We start from the raw sequence: 24,181 nt of genomic DNA, 5'->3' as shown, positions 1-24,181 counted from the left end.
TCTTTGGACCACGTTAATCGATTTCTATAATTCTTTCTTTAGAGGAAAGGTGGTCCCATGGATCATGAAGAAATTAACGATACTCTTAAATTTTTATATGAGAATTGAATTCGTTTTTGTTTTTTTTTTGCTTAAAAATTACTAGTTTTGTATTTGCAAAAATTTAGGTAGTATCAAAAAGCGCCCGCTCGACAATTATAGTTGTTATATACATTCATAAATATAGCTATGCTGAAACGGAACAAGTGTATAATTTTTTCCCTGGGAAAAAAGTAGCTTCTTTTTGCGAATTTATTCTGCTCACACTGCCTTCGAAGCAACTACAGGAGCTGAATCACGGCATTTGATATCGAAAGAAAACAATAATTTCAATTCGATTTTCAGATTTCGGCAATTCAACAACTGTAATTGAATTTTATTCGATTCGAAGCGAGTAGTCATTCGATGACGAGTGCGTGATTCGAGGCCAGGTTCGATTAAAATAGATCACGAAACCATTTGTATAGAATTTTCTGTATTTTATTTTTTTTTGAGATATCTTTAAACTGATTTCATTTATTTTACTGTGGCTAGCAATATGAAAACAAAGGTGTCCCAGAATAGTCCAAAGTCCAAAGTTGCATCTATTTTTTTTTTTCTTTTGGTCTAAATAACGCTAGGGTGGTCCATAAAAATATCAACATCTAAATTTTGTACGTGGCATCCCTTTATTTTGTTCTCCGCACAAAATAAATACATCTACGAAAACTTTTTAATTAATAAAAAAAATTAGGGTTTACATACATGCAATTTTACATGCATATGTAGTTGCTTAAATAGAGGAGTTATAATGCAAAACTCTATGCTGAATTTTTCAGTGCCGATAAATTATTAAAACATTATAAATATACATTCATGTACCAAATTTCAAACCGATATCTCGAAAACTGAGAGACTAGTTTGCATTCAAACAAGCAGACGAACGTTGCTTAATTTGCTCAGCTCATCGCTTTGCTCATTTTGGTAGGGTAACCACCTTTACAGGCGCCCAGACCCCGAGATTGAGAAATCTAATTATGTTTTTTTTTTTCACTTTTGTTGGTGTTTTTAATATTGCTTAACAAAATTTGAACTTAAAAAAATTCTTTAAAACAGGATTCGACGAAGCATGACTTTCCCCGGTTAAAGGTACAAAATGCCCCTTTCTAAAAGCGCCCTCCATGCAACAGCACGCTAGAGAAACACACTACAGAAAAAATAAGTTTCTTTGGAATAAAAGCCAAATTGTTACATAATAAAAACTAAGTAAATTTATAAAAATTTTCCCAAACCCTGTATGTTCGGCCGAAAGTCCTTGAATTTCAGAAAGAAAAAGCCAGCCTGGCAACACTATTTTCTTCTGCTAATGATGAAAGATATTCAAAGAATCAAGATATAGTAATTTTTTCAGAATGCATTTTCTAATATTGCTTTATATAAATAAAAAAACATAAAAACAATCTCTCGATAAAAGATCGTAAGATTATCTGAGTTTTAAGGCGGATTCATCGTTCTTTTTCTCGAACTGAAGTGGAAGTTGAGTTAACCACCCAAAAGCGTCCGAACTTTTCTCAGTCGCTCTCCCAGAGAGAAAAACACAACAACAACCACATGAAAAATTTCAAAATTGACTCCGCCTTTATATGTACAACCAGGATCGAGAACCGGTTTTGAACCGGGCGACCCATTTTTTCTTCTAATTAACTGAACCACTAACCGAACGAAAATTTTCTAGATATATTTGATCCAAACGGAAAGGCTTTTTTATAAAGGCTTAGTGTTCTTTTCGACCAATATTAAAACAAGAGCGATGTTATCAATTCGTCGGAATAGTTTTTTTTTACGTATTTTACCGCATAACTTTGGACCACGTTAACCGGTTTCTATATTTTTTTTTTAAGGAAAGGTGGTATCTCAGGGGGGTCCCATACTAATTTAGTTTAGATCCGATCATTGGAACATGTACTCTTAAATTTTTATATGAGTATTGAGTCGGTTTTGTTTTTTGGTTGAAAATTATTTGTTAATAAACAAATTTTCCAGATGGTTTTTATTTATTCTTTTCTTGAATATGGTAATACCATGTTTTTTACCATCCGGTATTTTTTTTACTATGCACAGAGTAAAACATAAATTATAGATATATGTTTTTATTTATATTTCTTGAATTGTTACCGAACCGAAATACCGGTTTAAAGACAAAAAAAAAACCGTTTTGACGAACCAATCAAAAGGTGCAAAAACGGTTAGAACGGTTTAGCGGTTAAATGACGATTTTTATTATAAATGTCATCATAGGCGTAACGGTCCCTGTTTTTTGTCGATGGAACGCTTTTTTTTACTTAGCCGAAATTTTTTTTTCCTTTGTAGTTCATTCGGAAATTGCTTATATTTGATTAGTATATAAAGTTTGGAAAACATTTTTGTATTCGAGTTCGTTGCAATGAACAACTTATGTAAATTTTCGATCCTCCCCTCTCAGCTCAAATACATACCTGCAGAAAAACATAAACGTAAATTTGCAGTATATTTGGCATACAAAGATTTCTAAGCCAACTCTCCCCCGCGTTTAATTGTCTTCATTAGCTCACTGCTGGAAATCGTTTGCGCTATGCAATTTCCATAAACAAAAATAGTTCGATTTATTTTTATGTACGGCTTCCCTTTGTGTTTTTTTTTTGTTTGAAAATAAAATCTTTAGTTATTTACTTGCTATAAATAATTTTTCAGATTTTTGCACGTAACAAAATTCGTAGTGACATTTATCGTTTCATTGCTTCTTGCTTACTTGCTTAGTTGCTTCTCTTTATTGTATGTATGTATGTATACCGATTATGCAATATCAGTAGCATTTAAATATTGACTAAATACTATGATTAGTCGTTTACGGTTTTCTAAAGTCGTATGATGATTGCTGCATGCATTTGCTTATCAAGCGTTGAATTTATTATGTGTATGAGAGAGAAAGAGTGTGTATGGCTGTGAGTTAATCTAAACTCATAAACACAACCTAATATGACGATTTTACGAATGATGATAACGGGTTTTGGCCGCAATATAAATAGGAAGCTGAGTGTGGCTTTTTGCACTTTCAACGACTTAAAGTGAAATTGCGATGATGTGTTGCTAAAATTAAAAAATAAAAGTTAGCGCTTTACTAAACACCACAATAAATGTTTTTGTTTTGCTCCTTCCCCATGTACTCGCTTAATCGCTTTGTTGGCAAACATTAAAGTTTAAATATTTCATATGCTACCGTCAATGTAACGTAAACATTTCGCAGACAACAACAAGACGAACGCTCACTCAAAGCAAACAACACGCAACTCAATGATGTATAACGCCAGCCATTTATCCCATTCTACTAACGCGCCTTTATCATTGTCATTGCCATCGCCATCGCCATCGTCTTCGTCGTCGGTTCGCCGTCTTTCTGGCCTTTATTAATGCCTTCTTCACCCATGTCATCGCCATCGCCATCTCCATCGTCATCGTTGTCTTGCCTTCTCATCTATCTATGTGGTATCTATGTATATGTCGTCGTCATTGTCATCGTTGGCGTCGACAACATTATTTTATGTAAACAACGGGAGATGATAGAAGTCGAACCCTCGGTATCCTTTGGCTGCCAGCCAAATGTAGACAACATGATAGGCGCCCGGTATAAAGCAGATTAGGCCAGCTACAAAGAACACCACACCTTGTGATGTGTTCGCCGGATCTGCGACAGCGAATGTACCGAATACAAAGAGACCGGTGCCAACAATCAACAATGTGACGGCAGCTAATACAGTTCGCCAATTTTCGCGCACCTTCGGATGCCGCCAACAGTATGTGTTGGTCTCCTCTGTGGGTATATTGCCATACTCTTGAATTAGCGAGTCGCTGTCACGCGATGTCGTATCCTCAGCATATTTGGTGTAGTTTCTGCAAAAGGAAAAAAAAAAACAAAAATGAAAAATGAAAGTCTTCATTAGAGTTTAAGTAAATAGTAGTACAAAAGTTAAATATTTGACTTTACTTTGCTATTCGAGCACACATGTGGTATGTAGCTGAGCAGAGTAGGTGCAAGCCAGCGTGGAACAACGTAAAATAAGGCTTAGAAAGACCCGCTAGGACATTGGTAACATGAACTACTTTAGCATTACGATCTGTACAGCATTTAAAACACGTGGATGTGATTTACCCCCCACCCCCATTTAAAACTCTTCATAATTCGGAAAATCACACATGTAAGAAATAAATCTTATAAGTTTTTATAATCAAAAAGGAGTGCGTCTGAAGTGAAACTTTCTTCGATTCATTTATAGTTCGTCGCGACATGAACTTTTTCAAACGCAGCAGCGACATCATGAATTTGTATGAGCTTGACTTAAAAGAAGAGGAAGAACCTCATCTGTCGCTGGAAAAATAGAAATAGATCTAATCTGGCCACAACTACAGTCGTCGTGTAGCCCTGTCGTCGCCAAAATAATTATCTATATAAGATTACGTGGAAAAATAATTTGACAGCTGTGGTCCGTAGCTCGTCGTTTTCATTGTGTTCGGGCTATTAGCCGTTGTCTTCGTCCTCATATTCGTAATCGTCTTCCTCTTCGTATTTGTATTCGTTTTCGTATTCCTGTTGTTGTATTCGGCTTCGTATTCATCCTCGTGTTCGCATTGGCCTTCGTATTTGTTTTTAAATTCTTCCTTTGTTTTGGACGCTATCTTCATATTCGTCATATCTTTATCGTTCATCTTCGCATTCGTCATCGTTTTCGTATTCGTCGCTGTATAAGTCTTCGTCTTCGTAATAGTTTTCGTCTTTATTGTCGTAAATTTCGTTTTGTTCTTCGTAAGAGTTTTCGTCTTCGTCATCGAATTTGTCTTCGTCTTCGTCTTTGTCTCAGTCTTAGACCTCTGCCTAGCGCATTTCGATAATCCACTCTCAATATTATTGTAAGCGTAATGGAAGAGAAAAAATGCACATGTCACACATTTCCGTGACGATTTTTTGTTCACTACCGCCGCTTAATAAGTTTCACCCCAATAAAAATAATTTGAAAAAAAACCAGAAGGTATAATCTAAAAATTTAATCATGAGGATAAAGCTGTCTTCAAACCTTGCCTTGGCTCCTTCGTAAGCCTACAAAAAACGACTGAAGCGCTAAGAGTAGAACTCCACACTAAGCTGTTGCAGCGTTATGGCTCTCTTGCCTGGTTCCAGGACATAGGAACATCGAAGGCTGTGAGAGAGCTAATGAATTAAGGAAGCAGGAGGCTTTTTGGATGAATCGGATTTTACAGTTATTAATCTTAGGCACTGGGTTGTTCGCGCCAAATAATCCACAGAGAAATTGATCTGCATATCCTTGGTCTCTAGTTTAACTTGCGCCAAGAATAGGACTCCCCTTTAATATAACCTGCCGCAGCTGTCAGTCCACTAAGTATGTAATTTTTATGCATGTCAGATGATCTTCATAAGCATCAAGCGACATTTTTACCAAATATTTAACAGAAAATATTAGACGATGTATGCGCGCTCCAAAAAGCTTAAATTGGCGTTCAGATAAAAGAAATAACTGTCTATAAGTAATTAAGCGTATAGCCATATCCACATATGCATATGTATGTATGTATGTAGAGATGTACAATTAATTCCACTGATTGAACGCCAACGATTCATCAATCAAATACGCAGCCGCAATCACCGACTCACCGCTAAATGCCTGCGGGCCACTGTGGACCGAGATGTGCATTAGTAGAGTTGCAGCGCCAACTCTACAGCGCACATTGATGTATGTATACTAGGGTGGTCAAGACAAAATAATGTCGGAATTTTAATGCTCTCACCCCTTGGATTGTTCTATATCGAAAAAATTAAACCCTATTTTTTATTTTGAAATCAAAAAAAATATTTAGAGGTCTCTCAAAGCGCTCAAAGTTTTCCATGTATTTTATTTGGCTAAAAAACAACTTTTCGTAGAAGTGGTATAGAATTCTTGAAAATCAATATTGCTCGGAAAAACTCAGGTTCTCTTCAGAAAACTTCCAATAATAAACCAAATTTTTTAATACCGATTTTTTTCCGATCGAAAAATATTTATTATCAAGAATTCTATACCATTTCTACGAAGTTTTTTTTTTATATAAAAAACATGGAAAAGTGTGAGCGATCCCTAAATATATATTTTTTTTTTAAATAGGGATATATTTTTTCGATATAGAACAAGGTGCAGAGCATTAACCCTCCGACTTTACTTTTTCACATGCATTTTGGGACCACCCTAGTGTACATACATACAGTTGCGGTCAAAAATGGATGAATGGTGTTTCGTTTTTGATATTGATTGATTGATGATTTTCAAGCTAATTTTTTTTTATATATTTTTATAAAAACCTTGTTCACCTTGAATTTAGAAAAATTCCAAAAATTTTTATCTAAATTTCGAGCGTTTTAACCAGAATTTTTATAATTTTTTTTTGTATGCAGTTAACGGGCTTATAAAATTTTAGTAAAATAAATTCAATTCATTGATTTTTAATATTTTTTTTTCGGCGGCTTTTGCGTTTTTTTTTTATATAAATAGCGAAATTTAGGAAAACTGGCGTTGATTTTTTTTTTTTAATTTTTTCGCAAACGGTCTTGCACATATTCTTCGACAAGAAATTCATGTTTATATGAAAAAAAGTGCAAAACGACGTCAACAACAAAAAAAATTTAAAAAATTAATGCGGGGTTTTAGCCGCTCAAAACTTGCTTTTATTTCACTAAAATTGTATAAACCTGTTAACTGCATACCCAAAAAAGTTATAAAAATTCTTTTTAAAAAGCTCGAAATTTAGATAAAAATTTTTGGATTTTTTCTAAGTTCTGTATAAAGTTTGAAAGTGTGATAAGCATGAACCATATTTTTATAAAAAAATATCAAAAAAATTTTAGCTTGAAAAACATTGCAAATATTAAAAACGAAACACCATTCATCCATTTTTGACCGCCACTGTACATAGGTATGTTCATATTTTACTATGTATGCTCACAGGTATACGTATGTAACTTTATATGGCAAACCTCAGCGGTAATTAAATGCGATTTACGTCAAATTATTGTATGTTGGCCTATTTTGGTGCGGCAATGCAGTCGGGCGAAACGTCATTATAAGCGATGCACACAAACATATTTATATACATAAGTAGTACAAACATACATGTTATCTACAAAAAAAGCAACATCACAACTGTCGTTCAATGTCCACAACTTCAAAGCGCTAAATGAATGTTGACGATGGTAAGTAAATAAAGGATAAATTTACAAACTTACATATGCATGTATATTTAAGCTATTTACGTACAAACATGTGGGGTAAAAAAATGTTGCATGCGACAATTTATGATTGTCAAGTGCATCGTAGTCGACAAAGCACAGGTGTCACATTGAAGGTATTCACTAATCGCAAGTTTTCTGATATCTTACTATTTACTATGGGAATAATAATTGAAACTTGAAAAGGAATTTCCTAGAGTACTCGTTTAAGACCGATTGCCCTAATTGGGACTATTGAAATTGATGTCATTTTGTGCGATGATGAAATTCCCACATTTAAATATGACCGCAAAATTACTATTGAAACAAGATTTGGCAGCTTCTCTCAGAAACAGCCTTTGAGAGAAGTATCTAAATCCCACATGACTGCAGTGTATACCAGGTATGGTTGCCAGATTTTATAGAGAGGAGCTAGTATGCATTTAGCGCTTTTTATGAGAGTCCCTTGCACACGGTAGAAAGCGGCTCAAAATTTCTGCAGAACAGTTACTCTAGAAGTTAAACAGCTGAAGGTACATTCCATTACAGAGTATACTAGGGTCTACCACAAAATTAGTGGTTAGTTTAAATACATGTAGGAACCGGTCTGGGGCATCAGAATGGGCTTCCGAGGGAACCCTTTAACCAGAGCTGCCCGTCTAACCTAATCTAAGCCTTCAATACATCGAATCCGCTCGGAGTATTAAGATACATTTCCGTTCGTTGGATGTTCTTTTTGCACTGTCTAGGATAACCCTATAGTACTATGGCGGTCACCGTAGCCGAGTGGTTAGAGGTACCTCTTGCACCAGTTGGAACCAGATTCGATTCCTGCTCCGAGAAACATCCAAAGATAGTTTTATTCTTATAGTTGAAAAAGCTTCTCATCAAAGCCATTTGCAGTTCGGAGTGGGCGTAAGACTTTAGGTTCATCCATTTGTAAAATAACATCAAGACTCACACCAGAAATTGAAGAAGAAGGTCGACCAACCCTTTAGCAAAATGTGAACGCCAAATATATATATATTTTTTGTACTATGACCTAAGGTTAAGCTGACCACGACAGTTATAAAGACTAAGCATGTTCTTGGCTAAAAGCTGAGCCGGCTGGTAATAAAATTATATCTTCACTTTCAATATAAACTTCGACAAATATATTCTTTGTAGTTTATGCGCTATATTGATACCTACATACATACATATCCCTGAACCTAAGCAGGCAATTATTTACATGGAGTTATCATTTTTATACCTGATACCACAGACATACAGCTAAGCTATACTATTAACAATTAATCTTTGACTTGTAACGATTAGTTATAACAACTCGCACGCTATGATGACTAAGGCAAAATAGACGCGTATATGTAATATTGCATCACAAAAGCAAGGAAAATGACATGAAAAGGTGCGTTGTTTCTCAAGTGTTACGAGATATTTTTGTTTAAACATTGTACAATAGGGTGGTCCAACAACAGCAAAGTTTTCTGATAGAAAAATTATTTTTTTTCTGATAGAGTTTTCTGATAGAAAAATATTGATTTTTAACTATTCAATACCATTTCTACGAAAAGTTGTTTCTTACCCATATAAAATACATGGAAAAGTTTATGCGCTTAGATCCGACCTCTAAATATTTTTTGGTTTTAAAATAAAAAAATAAGGGTGCACTTTTTTTCGGTATAGAGCAATCCTAGGGGGTGAGAGCATGAAAATTCCGACTTTACTTTTTCACATGCATTTTTGGACCACCTTATTGTACACCCATGAAATGAAGTTATTCTTGAAAAAAAAGCGTAATGATAAACAAGCGCAGCAATTTCTACTGCCTATTGTTGTTTTTATCACGTGCCAATGACATTGTACAATATTTATTTATTTGATGTCTAAAGTTGAATATGGACATATGTACATATCTGTGGCAATTTATTAAAGCAACCTATCTCGAAATAAGCCATTGCCCTTTTAAAGCAATATTTCACTGGGTTATTTTTCAAGCGAAACTTATTATTTTTTAATTAAAAATCAAACCTTTTAAAGTCACTTAAGTTGTTTTAATAAAATGCCACAGATATGTATGTATACGTATATACAATGTGCCCGTTCAAGATTCAAGTCCAAAGTCTGCTTGTTGCAATCATTCATGCATACACACACATACACATACATACATACATACGTTTATAATAAAGTAAAAATGGAAGTTATTCAAAGACCCTAATTTCATGCCTTAGATTAAAGGCTCTGTTATGCATACTTGGCATTGCATGCACTGCAATACCATTTTTACGTAGAAATCAAAAACCAACAGACTTTTACGTATGTAATGCTGTGCGTTGGGTAACCGCTTACACGCGAAGCTCATTTAACAGATTCTTTATGTGACAACTCTCAAGCAATGCCAAGTATGCATAACAGAGCCTTAACTCGTTTGCGAATATTTTAACAGTGTAAGAATTTTCATTAAGGAGTGCATTATTTTACGTTTGCGGAAATTTCTTCGCATGCGTTTACGTACGCTGATATGTTCACCTACTGTTTTCCTGAAAAATAAAGCGACTAGTTCCGGATGGCTCGGGGACCACTCACAAATATTTTAAATAAGGCAATGCAGCCGTATACAAGGATGTATGTAAGTATACATATGTACACGCCTATGCATATTTAGTTGATCGAATTGTACTTAACTGTTAGTCACATACCCGTTTTGATCGCTTTAATACATCCTACGTAATTATTTCTTTAAAGCTGTTGGTGATTTGCGAAATTTATCGAACAAAGTGGGTAGATACAAGCAAAAAAATAAATTGCATATGCCAGTTAAAAATTGCACAACGACCATAAATATGACTAAGCAAATAACAGTGATATTTGTTTTATTTACTAAGTGAAAATATGCATAAAATATACATATTTTATGACTTGTGGTTTATAATTGAGTGGGACACTAGTATAGTTAGAAATATGTATGTTTAAGGACAAAGTACACAGAGTGGTTGAACTTTAACATTTTTAGTTTGGGTAGGATACAATTAAGTTATATTGTTATTACTGGAACATTCTTTAAGATTTCACAAATGGCAATTATCAGCTTAAATGTCCTGAAAGTACTACGATGACGATAACAATACTGAACAGAAGAAAATTGAGTACCCACATCGTTTTTTTTTGTGTGTAGTTATTTTCCCATTTTAAACACAAGAAGCTTCTTCCACAAAAAAATAAATAAATTTAATAGCTCAAAATATAGGTATGAAATTTAATTTTGCGAAATGACTAACGAATGAGTTTCGCCTTTTTAAAGCTTCTTTCATAGGTGGAAGGAAATTCAATTTCCATGGGTTCGACGGACGTGTGTTTGTGTGGTGTAAAAAATACACTGAATTTAAGCGAATATAAAATTTGTTCGATTAATCTTTATCTTTATCTTTATCTTTATCTTTATCTTTATCTTTATCTTTATCTATATATTTATCTTTATTTTTATTTTTATCTCTAATCTTCTATCGCTTTTTCGTTTCATTGGAGTTTGAAATTGGAGCCCTTTTTCGTTACATCGATTTTTGTATTGGGCAGAACCCTGCAAATGGGAATAGACGGGTTAAGGGGATACCTTTATTATACTTTCGCGTCACATTAACCTTTCATTTGTAATTCGCTTCCTTTGTGCCTTTTGGTCAGTTGAAGCTATTTTATGTACCTACAAATAAATAAAACAATGTATTCGTGTGAAAATTATTCATCTGTAAATGGCTGATTTGCTTCTGGGTTAATGACATCAATAAACGGTCGTTAACACCGTCCAGTGTGAAGAGGTGACTTTACAAAGCCAGCCAACAAAAGCAACAATCCGCCAGAAGTTAAAATAAGTAAAGCACAAAAAACGTATTTCGCAACAATGATTTTCTTAAGAGACTGTAAGCACTATTTGTGCTGTGAAAATTTTTATAAGCAAAAGAATAATTCTTAATCATTCTCAAGCTCTTTCATGTTTGCTCTTTTTTAAAAGCGCTGAAGTGTACCATCGTCACAAAGAAGCAAACTCTTTAGCTTCACTTTAATACAGTTGTGTCATGTCAGTTGGCGTCTTGTTCATGCTGTGCGAAATTTCACATACACTCCAACTTACATATATGTAGATACATATCTACATTCAACTTTATTTATTAATGCAAATATTATTTCTTACTTTATTTATACAGTTTTACTTTATTTTTTCTTAATTCGCGTTTCTCTGCTTTATAGCACTTATGATTATATTCATGCATGTGGAAGTTCTTGTTGTTGGATGAGAAACCATTTTTTGCAAAAGAAACACGTTTGGACCTGTTTTAGTGGCCATTTAGTAGAGTTAATGGCGTCAGTGGCAGACGTTTTATTTGGGTAAATATTTGCTTTTGTAGTTAATCAGTTGGCTTGCGGAACGAAGAATATGTACAACTGGTTTTGGAAAATAATGGTTTTATGCGAAATATATATATTTTTTTTTTGCTATGGAACTAAATAATAAAATTTAGTACAAAACTTATTAAGCTTTTACCGTTTTTTTTGTTGTTGTTTTTTTATGTCATCTGTGGGTTGTATGTATATGTACGCAAATAGCAGTAAAGAAATTTTGAAAATTTAATATTGAGCTGAATTCAGGCTAGACTAGGGTTGCCAACATTTTCTAAGAAATTTATAGTCCTTTTAAAAAAAAATCCTAAAAATATGGTAACCTTTAAATATATGTACATACATAGTATTTTAAAAGAAAAAGTAAAAACGCTTTTTAAGTACACAGTTAAGTGTACATCGATATTTAAATTAATATAAATCAAAAGTCCATTTTTTATTAGTGAGATAGTCGCTTTGTTTCTCTCATCTCGCCATTTTACAATCATAATAGAAAAAACTGTTTCTGTGAAGACCGAAGTTGCAGGAATAGAGAGCATAAATGAAATAATTTTAAGTACATTTGGTAATTCATTCTAAGTATTTTTATACCCGAGCGCACCTGTGCACAAGGGTATTATAACTTTGTTCACATAACGGTTGTTTGTAACAGGCAAAACGAATCGAGATAGATATAGACAAATGTATACATAAATGATCAGAATGAAAAGAGAAATCGATTAAGCGGTGACTGTCTGTCCGTCCGTCCGTCCGTCCGTCTGTCCGTCTGTGTACACGATAACTCGAGTAAAAATTGAGATATCTTAACGAAACTTGGTACGTGAACTTCTTTTGGGCGTAGGACGGATGGTATTGAAAATGGGCGAAATCGGACAATAACCACGCCTACCTCCCATATAACGGTAATTTTAAAAATTACGAAAACTGCGATATTTTAGTAACTACTGAAGATAATTCACTCAAAATTGATACTTACAATGAGTCTCAGACGGAAAACATGAATATTAAAAATTTTTGGAAAATGGGCGTAGCCACGCCCACTTATGGTTACATGTGTATATCTTGGTAACCGCTGCACCAATTTCTTCCAAACTTGGTACAGTTGTTGGCCTTAGTACAGCATACTAAATGGCTGAAAAGTTTAAAAATCGGACAATAACCACGCCTACCTCCCATATAACGGTAATTTTCAGAAAAACGAAAACTGCGATATTTTAGTAACTGCTGAAGATAATTCACTCAAAATTGATATTTGCAAGGAGTTTTAGACGAAAAATAAGAATATTACAAAATTTTGGCAAATGGGCGTAGCCACGCCCACTTATGGTTACATGTGTATATCTTGGTAACCGCTACACCAATTTCTTCCAAACTTGGCACAGTTGTTGGTCCTGGTACAGCATACCAAATGGCCGAAAATTTCTAAAATCGGACAATAACCACGCCCACATCCCATATAACGGTAATTTCGAGAAATACAAAATCTTCGATAAATCAGTAAATATTGAAGCTAATTTATTCAAAATTGATGATTGCAACAATTCTTTACCAAGAAATACGTTTATGACAAAATTTTGGAAAATGGGCGTAGCACCGCCCACTTGTGATCACATATATGTATGTATCTCGCTAACCGTTCTAGCAATTTGTACCAAGCTCGGTATGGTTATTGTGCTTGCCACATAAAAGCAAACCGTTGAAAATTGTTGAAATCGGACTAAAATTGAGGCCGCTTTTCATATAACGGTAAATTTCAGAAATGCTTGAAATTTCAATATTTCGAAATCTAAGGACGCTAATTTACTTAAAATGTATACACCCCGGCTTATCATGTAGCGGTAGCTTTTGGAAAGGAGGAAAACATATATTTAATACTTGCGCCGGGTATTTAATGTTCGGCTCCGCCCGAACTTAGACTTTCTTACTTGTTAAAAATGTTGTTATTTTTTATCTGTGGTTCTATCATTTTTTTTTTCTTGCAAATTACGGAAAAATATTTATATTTATAATTGAAGAAATATAACTAGTATTTTTGCATACTATATTTTTTAAAACAGTATATAGTACGCAGACCGAAAAAATAGTACAATACTATATACATATTATAGTACGGTTGGTATTCTCTAGGTAGGTTTATATTTCTCTCGTAGATTGAATTCCAGTATCCGGATTCCAATATTTCGGAGCCTATAAATGGTGCCAAAAACTAGCTGATTCTGCCCCAAGGGCAGAATGTAGTAAAAATTGCTGAAACAAATTTTACGTACTTTTCTATCTGTTCGATAATCCACTTCTAACCTTAGTTAGCCGATGGCCAATGCAAAAGAAAAGCAAGTTTTCTAAAGTAAAAAATATCCACACACTTTCAGCAAGAATAGTAATGTTGTAATACCATCCAGAGTTAACTTTGACAGTTTCAATTTTGTACAAAAATACGGATCAATTGGGTCTTAAGGTTCTCAAAAATATCTAATGGGAAAAATCGAAACATTCCGAAAAGTCTTAAAGCATCCCAAAAAATTGCGAAAGTTGTGAATAATGCCAAAATTATACGAAAAAATACGAATAATTAATCCCAAATGAACGGGATGGGCGGGATCGGGATTGAATATTTAGTCCCGTGCCCATCTCTAGTGAAGACATTCATATGGCGCCAGCTCACTCCAACTTGACCTAAATCACTTAGAAGGGCAACTTCTCGATAAAAACAAAAACACACTAAAGGGTCTTAAATCCATAAACCACAAACTGAAAACGAGAAAGATAAATACATATATGTACATACAAACATACAAATAATACGTGAAAAATTGGCAGCGGCCGGCACCTCCATGGCATTTTAGAACTTATACAAATATGAAGAACAATTTAACAAATGACACAATTCAGTTGCAACGACCAGTGCACAGTGTTTCAAAACTGGCATTTACTGTTCATAATTCAGCCTTTTCGAATTTCAATTTGATTATATTAAAATTTTTGTGCAAAGTGCAAAAAAAAATTTGCAATTTTGAAGAGAATCGATTATCCTGTTCGAGTTAATAAATGTTAAATAATAAAAACTAGTTGAAAACAATTTTGGAGTTTCCCCAAAACGAAAAAGAATCCGGAAAAAAGTGGAGATTTCTATCAAAATATATATATATATTTTTTTAACAATTTTGGGTATGCAGTTTTATAGACCATTAAATTTTAGTATGATTTAGTATGAGGAAGCTACGACTTACCATTGATTTTTGGGAAATTATTTTGTTGAATGTGTCGCACATTTTTTCCATATAAACAAATTATTGAAAAATTTTTTATATCGAGAAAATTAGCGACAACTTTAACAAAAAAAAAATGCTAAAACTCAATGGTAAGTCCTGGCTACCTCAAACTTGCACTTTGTTATACTAAAAATGGGCAAAAAAATTGCGTACTCAAGTTTTTTCTAAAGAGTGAAATAAAAAGTGCAATATTTGGATGAAATTTTATGCAAAAAAAGGTTTGGAACTCTGATTTTTGGGTTTTTGTTGTAGAAATAACCTTCTTCATATAAAAAATTTGCGAAAAATAAAATATTTAAAAATAGTTGCCGGTATTGTCAAAAATTTGCTGTACCTAAATTAAACTACACGAGACAAAGAGAACACTTTTATTTCCTAGTTAGCATGCTATGTGCATGAAATGTTAGCGAAAAAATTTTTAAAAATCAACACGAATCCTAGCCACTCGCAACTTGCACTTTATAAAATTTTATGATCCAAAAAGCAGTCTTCCCAAAATTTTTCTAAATATTTCAAAATTTTTTTTCAATTTTGGTGAATTTTATTTTGTAACGTTTCAAATTTTTTCTTGTGAAGTTTTTTCCTTTCGTGGGGAAACCTGCAATTGTTTTCAATTAGTTTGTATAATACATATTTTATTAACTTATTAACTTCAAAACAGGAACTTTTCATGCACTTTGCTGTAAAAAATGTAATATAAACAAATAAAAATGCAAAAATCGGGCTCAACTGGTCTATTGCCATTTTTATTAGCTTTCATCTAAAAAAAATGTATAAAATTTTTTGAAAAATGAAGGCTCCAGTGAATTATGAACTGTAAATTACAGTTTTGAACCACAGGTCAGCCCCAACAGCACCACAGTAACCATAACTGTTGGCAGACAACATAAGTTGCGTTCGATAACAAAATTAGCCAACACCAGCCAACAATCCAAAATCAAGACAGTAAGCGAAAATTCTCTCCCAAAGAGATGAAAAAGCAAAAACGTAAACGAACAGGAAATTAGCCATTACTTGCAAAAACCGGAAGAAGGAGACACACCAGCTGACTTTGTTTATGTTTTATTTGTAAACAAACTGAAATTCATGTTGCCTCCATAGAAGAAAAAAGGAAAGTGAACGTTCAATGTTCGCCAGGAACATTTCTAGAAGTAAAAACTAGTTGGCGCTATCATAAAGTCACATAGCAGGCAGCCAACAAGCATATAAATACCAAAACTCGGAAAATGCAATTTTGTTTGTTTACAAAAATTGCAACCATATGTTTTGTGATCATATGTTTTCGTGTTGGATAATTTTTGCTGACTAAAATTTTGCCAGTACAAAATGAACGCTTCTCTTGCATCAAAATGAACGCTTGCTCTCTCAATTTTTGTGTGTTGGATAATTTTTTGTCGTTATCGAACGCCATCCAGTAAAAACTTGGAAAAACCATTACAAATTTTTGACTTGTCGAACGAACCTATAAACACCAGAAGCAGAATAAACGAAAAATTACTAGGCCCCAGCACGCTGCAACATAGCGCTTTGATCGCAAAGAGCAAGCGATGAATTTAACAACGAGGCGGCAAGTGCTTGCTTATGTTTTTGTTTCTGCTTGAAAAATCTGTTGCATGCAATTGCCTCATCGCTAGCCAGCCAGCATCGATTACTCAAAGACGCAAATCACTCCCCAACAGCACTAATGTCTCAGTTGACTTCCGCCGCGCTCAGACATAACAAACTGTATGTATTTAGTATATACATATGTAGCTCTAAGTTAGCTTGACGATTGTTCGCTTGTCTGTTGTTCAGTTTTCATTATATTTATGTAGATGCAAACAATATATAGATTAAAATTTTCGAGATACCGCATTGAAAGTCATTCCAAGATACACTCTGCTCTCTCTTGCTGCATCCTCGTCGTTTATCTTGTTGGGCAACTTTCCGCTAGGTCGCATTAGCGGCTGAAATGTTGCACGTTTTCTCGCTTCCAAAATGTCGTTGGTGTTGATGGCATGTGCGCATTCATATTTATGTATGTGAATGGTTCTCGTTGCTGCCTTCATACGTCCCACACTCCAATGCAATCACCAGCAAACACACAATTGATAAATGCAGTAATGCCAATGCTTGAATACAAATTGTTGTTGCGTTCTTCCATTGGCTCTGTTCGGTTTTTTAGATCAGCTGCAATATTTTGCTACCGCCCAGTAGAGCTGTCAAACTATCGATAGTCAAGTCCATCGATGTTTTACGATAGTCTTAAGGGTGACTATCGATACTATCGATAGTATCGACCCATTTCAAATGTTTTTCTAAATCCATTTATTTTTTCGTTATCTTGCTTTTATAAATTTGTTTATTTTAGCGGTTCACGGTTGCATTTAAATATCGAGAAATATTGCTAGAAATTCATTCGTGTAAACAGTCAAAAAGCGATTTCAGAAATTCTCGCTACAATTCGCCTTTCAGGGAAAAAAAATCTTTCGAAAGACACTTTACATGCAAGGTGCCACTGCTCATGCAACAGCTTTCTGCAATTTCTCAATTTGACAGTCTTTTGAAATATACTGCATTGCTCGGTCTAAGACGGCAATATAACCTCTGCTATTTCCACGCTTAAAATAAAAAATAGCGCTTTTAGAAATAATGCCATGAACCACTTAACAGATCACCCAGCACGGCAACCGCGTATTTGTAATTGCATTTGAGAAAGAAAATAATAGTTGGTAACGTCATTTTTTATTAGGTTGTTTCATTCACACAGATTGTTTCATTCCGTTTCATTCACATGGCGGCGAAAAAATTACGCACTGCACAAAAAAAATAAAAATATTTTTTCTCGCACACCGTCCTGGGTGATCTTTATTCGTTCGTTCATGAAATAATGCTGCCAATTTTTGTTCTCTTTGAGCCATGAAAGAGAATACGCTATCAATGAAACGATAGTGGCGATAGTATTAAAACTATCGATAGTTATTTCAAGTGATCAGACTATCGATACTATCGATAGTATCGGCGATAGTTTGACAGCTCTACCGCCCAGTAGTCTTTTTCACATAGTACATACAGTGGCTCAAACAAATGACCACGTGTTGATTTTCTTCAAATATTCGTAATGTTTTACGATCTAAATTTTTTTGTTATTTTTATACAAAAATATCGTCTAATTTAGGAAAATTCACCAAATTTTCATCAAAATTTCTACTTTTTATACCCGAGCGCACTTGTGCACAAGGGTATATTAATTTTGTTCACATAACGGTTGTTTGTAACAGCCAAAACGAATCGAGATAGATATAGACAAATGTATACATAAATGCTCAGAATGAATAGAGAAATCCATTAAGCCATGTCTGTCTGTCCGTCCGTCCGTCCGTCCGTCCGTCAGTGTACACGATAACTCGAGCAAATATTGAGATATTTCAACGAAATTTGGTATGTAGATTTCCGTTAATCCAAGGTAATCGGACTGTAACCACGCCCACTTCCCATATAACGGTAATTTCCAGAAATACGAAAACAGCGATATTTTAGTAACTACTGAAGATAATTCACTCAAAATTGATATTTACAATAATTTTCAGACGAAAAATAAGAATATTATAAAGTTTTGGAAAATGGGCGTAGCCACGCCCACTTATGTGTACATCTTGGTAAACGCTGCACCAATTTCTTCCAAACTTGGCACAGTTGTTGGCCTTGATACAGCATACTAAATGGCCGAAAATTTAAAAAATCGGACAATAACCACGCCCACATCCCATATAACGGTAATTTAGAGAAATACAAAATCTTCGATAAATCAGTAAATATTAAAGCTAATTTATTCAAAATTGATGCTTGCAACAATTCTTTACCAAGAAAAACGTTTATGGTAAAATTTTGGAAAATGGGCCCACTTATGATCATATATGTATATCGGTAACCGTTCTACCAATTTGTACCAAACCCGGTATTTTTATTGTGCTTGCCACATAAAAGCAAAACGTTGAAAATTATTACGGCCGCTTTTCATATAACGGTAAATTTCAGAAATGCTTGAAACTGCAATATTTCGAAATTGAAGGACGCTAATTTACTCAAAATTGATACACCCCGGCTTACCATCTAGCGGTAGCTTTCGGAAAGGTGAAAAAACATATATTTAATACTTGCTCCGGGTATTTAATGTTCGGCTCCACCCGAACTTAGACTTTCTTGTTATTATAATTTTTTAGAAAATTTTTGGGTATGCAGTTTTATAGCCCATACAATTTTAGTCTAACGAAATGCAGTTTCAATCGGCTAAAAATCGCGTTGATTTTTGAGAATTTTTTTTCGGTGAAGGATTTTCGCACGTTTTTTTCATATAAGTATGAATTTCTTATGAAATAAAACGCAGGAGGCCGTAGCAACAAAATTTCAACGCAAGTTTTTGTAAATTGCGCCTGATATATTAAAAAACCCGAAAAGTATCCTAAAAAAAAATTCTAAAAAATCAACGCGATTTTTTAGCCGTTTGAAACTTGCACTTCATTCGACTAAGATTATATGGGCTATAAAACTGCATACCTAAAAATTATGTAAAAAATCAGAATAAAAAGTGGAAATTCTTAAGAAAAAATGTTGAATTTTCCAAAGTTTTGTATAAAGTTTGAAACTGTGATTTACACGGTTTCGGTTAAATTTAAGACGATATTTTTATAAAAAAAAAAAAAATCGCTGGAAAAATATTACGAATATTTAAAAAAACAACACTTGGTCATTTGTTTGAGTCACTGTATGTACATACATATGTATACAGGGTGGTCCATACACAGGCCTATTCTGCTTGTAACCGAACATTTTGTAACAAGCAAATGTTGTCGCCAACAATTTTCACCACTTTGAGCATCCGCGATTCTATTCACCTTGGTAACATTTTAATTTATTCAGCAATTCAGCTATGATGTTTTGCAGAAATTCTGGTGTTGCATATTTCACGGGACAATATTTTGTTACTTGCTCATGAGATGGTAACAAAATTTACCGGTTACAAAAGTGTGGAGAATGCGAAAAGGGTTTAAAAATTGACAATGATAGTGAGCCTCGATTTTTCAAATAAACTTAAGTAACAGCTCTGAAATTTTAAGAAAAAGCAATTGCTTAGTTTTTATTCCTAAGGCTCAGTGTCTTTCCCGCTGGAAATCTTGACAAAAAATCAGTATCCTTTCTCCGAGGAACGAAATGAATCACTTTATGCTTGAACTTTGGGAATGCAAATTTATTGGGTTACGATTTTTCAACTCGGCGGCTACTTGGGAAGCAAAATTGCCGTATCTGGATATCGGAAACCCCGCGCGTGATCGTCGAGAAGCCAATGCATCCTCATATAGTAAAAATTGTGTGCGAATTTTGGAGCGGTGGCATCATTGGGGCATGATAAACAATGTTTTGTGACCGGAAATTGACGAAATGGACCTGGATGATCTTTGGTTTCAGCAGGATGCCGCGCCATGCCACACATCCCATGCCACAATCGATGTTTTACGCGCCAAGTTTAGCCAATCGTGTTATCAGGCGTCACCAAGGCATATGAAAACTGGGTTAACAGCATGAATGACATGGTGGTCAGTAAATAATGGAAATGCTTGCTTTTTCGAATAAACCAATAAAACCAATGAAAACAAAAAAAATCTAAACACGCAAAACAAAAATTCACGAAACGATGGGCCAAATATAGTAAAACTGCATTTTTAGTTTTTCACTTTGACGTCAGGATTTTTTTAAGTCTTTCGAGTTTTAAAGATGTGATTAATTCCTAAAATGATTTCAAAATTCGGTGCAATGTAGAATAACAATATGGGTACCAAAAAAAATAGAAAGTTCAGTAGAATTGAAATAGGTATTTTTTCCTTAGGCACAAAAAATATATATATATGTATTGTTTAATTGCACTGAATTTCTTTTATATATTTAATGATATCATTGAAATTTTAAAATCCTTTTAAAAAAATTCTGACCTCAGAGAGTAAAACTAAAACCGCAGTGTTACTTTTTTCGCCCCTATTTTCGCGTATATTTACATACATATGTACATATACATATATTGATTATTGTGTATGTAAAATTCCTGTCGCACGGGGTAATATACTAAAAAAAATTATTTTTGCTCATTGTTTTTTTATTTTTTATTTTAAAGGGCTGTTTCCAGCTCTCAAGGAAAACGAAAAATTCATATAAAATGACGCACAAGAAATGGAAAAGAATTTTTCTTTTATCAAAATTTCAGAAAGAAATTTCTTCAAGAAAATTTATAGCAAAAGCAAGGCCTTTTTTCAAGCAACAGAAATAAAAAAAATATTTATTGTGATTTTTCTTGAGAGATGGATTCTAAGCTTAAAAAAGAAACCACTATACGGACCACCCTGTATGTACATATCTATTGTTCTCCTTTGCAGTTGCTAGTGCTTCTGTAAAGAGTTTCCGGGGAGTTTCGCGGCTCGCTGCTGATTCACATTTCATGTGTATGTCGTATGTACTATGTCGTCTATAGACGTTCTGCTCTGTCAGCCAGCTAAAAATACTTCTCCCTACTAAGTATTTGCTTGGACAGTTTTAAATTTTGCTTCTTAATTTGCTTCCCACTTTTATTCGATGAAAGTAAATATATGTAGTACATACATATGTACAAACAAAAGAGAATAGCAGATGTTGAGTCGAATTTAGGCAAAGCAATTGTGGAGCGTGTTCAAAGTTCCAAATGGAATCGTTAATGTGGTCTTATCTTTTATTAATGATCTTAAGTCGCACATGTTGGTACATATGTATATGTTTGTATGTAATATGTGTATAAAACATGGTCGCTCTAAACTTAAAAAAAAAAAAATTTACAACACTAGTAATTTCACATAAAATAATTGCTCAGTCAAAAATACTGCGGATAACTACACCTGTGTTCAGAAATGCATCAAGCCAAATCACCAGTATCTTTTATTACTAAATTATAATTGTTAAAAATGTTCAATATGCGCAACCAGGTTTAAAAGCCGAATGTGAACTTAATTAGCGCAAATATGTGGCATTTGCATCAATTTCTCTGTATTATATTATCATAATTAAAAAAGCAATTTCCCCGTTTTCCGAAGTTGCCCTCCGAAATCGATATATGGGCCTTCGAAGAAAATTATTTTTAATTATTGTATGTAAACAACCGAAAAAAGTAAAAATATAGACGCGGTCCGGCCTTTGTTCTTATTTAAACGGTATATAACTTTTGCTATAAGGGATCATAAATCAGTTCAAAATTTTTTGAAATATAACTTTTTTGAATTTTCGAAGATCTGACCTTTGACTCCTTATAGCACCTGTAATATAAGTTTGCTGGAAAAAAGTTATACACCGTTTAAATTAAAGCAAAAGCCGGACCGTCTATATTTTTACTTTTTTAGTTTACAAGGATGGGTCGAAGCTTGGCGGAAACGTCGGTGAACGGGTATTTTGCAGAGAACTATCCATCAAGCTTAAATAGGATTCCAGATCACTGTAGTGTTTTTCAGGCAGAGAAGAGAACCACGCAGTAAATAGACCCATAGGCTCGCTCACGATGTGCTCAAATATAGGCCTAGATCTCTTTTTCCTCTCACAGAGATATAGCAGCAAACTGCGTTACGGATATTGGCTAAGAAAGGCATCCCTCGAGTCGGGGAAAGAGAATTAGTGGTAGAAACTCAATGAAATGTTTCCCAATATCAGATGATACAAGGTCTTTCTGACCGAGCGTGGACTGGAGGTGGCAACTCCTTACTGCCCGATTGGTGTTCACGCGGGGGCGAGTAGAAATATCACCGGATCCCCACTGTCGCAATGACCTTAATCTTAACTGTATGTAAGTTGACCTTATGGAATTTGTAAAGTGCGCCTTAAGCTGGAATCACACGATTGTCGCAAAAGCACCAATCTGCCATAATTTTATTGTGCTGAGTTGGCAAAAATTATGAAAATTACGAAAGTGAAAGTGAAACTTCTTGCAATTCAACTTTGGTGCGTTGTTTACTGGGGAAATTTATATTCATCTTATTATTGGTTCAGTCAGCATGAGGTCAAGTGATGGCATCATGTGATGTCACGCTTGCTGCCCATACATATTTTCGGAAAATTATCGTATATCAATTGAGCACCTAAAAAAATTTGGGTAGATCAAAAAAGCACCTAAAATTATTTTGGTGGAGCTATAAAGCACCTAATTACTCAATAATTTGTATCATTTATTTGGAAAAGTGGGTCAGCTAGATTGATGAACGTATGTAGGTTCCGCGGAACCTAAGGCCATGGAAGACTTGACGAAACCCCTGAAGGTTTATGTATGCATGCACTTGCGTAAATGTTTCTACATATTTTCTATTCTTATACATGTCTATATATGTACATACATGTGTACAACTTCGGTCGACAGCAGACATCAACCGAAGAGTAATGGTATCACAAATACAAAAGAGGGCATCTGCAAGATAGCAGCTTAAACTTCACAGATTGCGTGTTTTTGGTGTGTCCAACGCTTTCTATGCGAACATTCCCATGAGAAATTGCAAAATAAAGCAACTTATCAAACGAGGTATTAGTTAATCTTTTCCGCAATCACAGCAAAAACTAAAGAACAAAGCAATAATAAAAACTAAAGACTGACTATTTTCACAAACGCAAACATACGGGCAGAAGCTTGTCGTTGGTGCAGCAGAGCATGGAAAGTACTGATTAGCCACTTAAAATTCTCATCTTCTACCTTCAGCGGCAACAACGCCATTTATCAGCTTTTAAAGTACGAGTAGTCGCAACTAATGCGTCGCATTTTTCCACTAGAACAATCTTATGAAGGTGCTGCAAGCGACCAAGTGTGTAAATATGTATATTTGTACATCCATACACATGTATGTATGTAAGTATGTGTGGGTGGAAAAGATTCATTCAAGTGATTTAATCACCAAGAAATACAGACTTTTTTATAGACATTCATATTAAATTTATTCATAGAATGTTTTCCATGTACTACAACCAAGTATCACATATGTATGTATGTACATATGTATCTTTGTATGTATGTTTGTATGCATATATGTATATATATTTTATACGTAATGCCTGTCTAGCTGCTTGTTTTACTTTCTTGGTTGGCCAGCAGCCATGATCCCCGACACGTCATGCATGTCAGTTGCGACACCGTTGCTAAAAAAGTCACAACTGCGATAGCTTTAAATGCCAGTTTTGCTATTTT

The 24,181-nt window shown here is 34.3% G+C and overlaps 1 protein-coding gene across 1 annotated transcript in view; it reads right to left on the bottom strand.

Moving 5' to 3' along the window:
• Positions 1-3,593: 3,593 nt before the first annotated feature.
• LOC118747233 (transmembrane protein 134-like) overlaps positions 3,594-24,181 on the bottom strand; it is a 45,148-nt gene continuing 24,560 nt past the window's right edge. Inside the window, exon 2 of the mRNA XM_036481221.1 lies at positions 3,594-3,945. Within this exon, the coding sequence (XP_036337114.1) occupies positions 3,594-3,945 (352 nt within the window). The remainder of the gene's footprint in view (positions 3,946-24,181) is intronic.

The sequence above is a fragment of the Rhagoletis pomonella genome, unplaced genomic scaffold (genome assembly GCF_013731165.1).
Source record: "Rhagoletis pomonella isolate Grant_MI unplaced genomic scaffold, Rhpom_1.0 Rhpom_scaffold_00011, whole genome shotgun sequence".
Classification (NCBI taxonomy): Eukaryota; Metazoa; Arthropoda; class Insecta; order Diptera; family Tephritidae; genus Rhagoletis; species Rhagoletis pomonella.
Note: the sequence above shows the minus strand (reverse complement) of the source record. Positions and strands in the feature narration are given on the sequence as shown.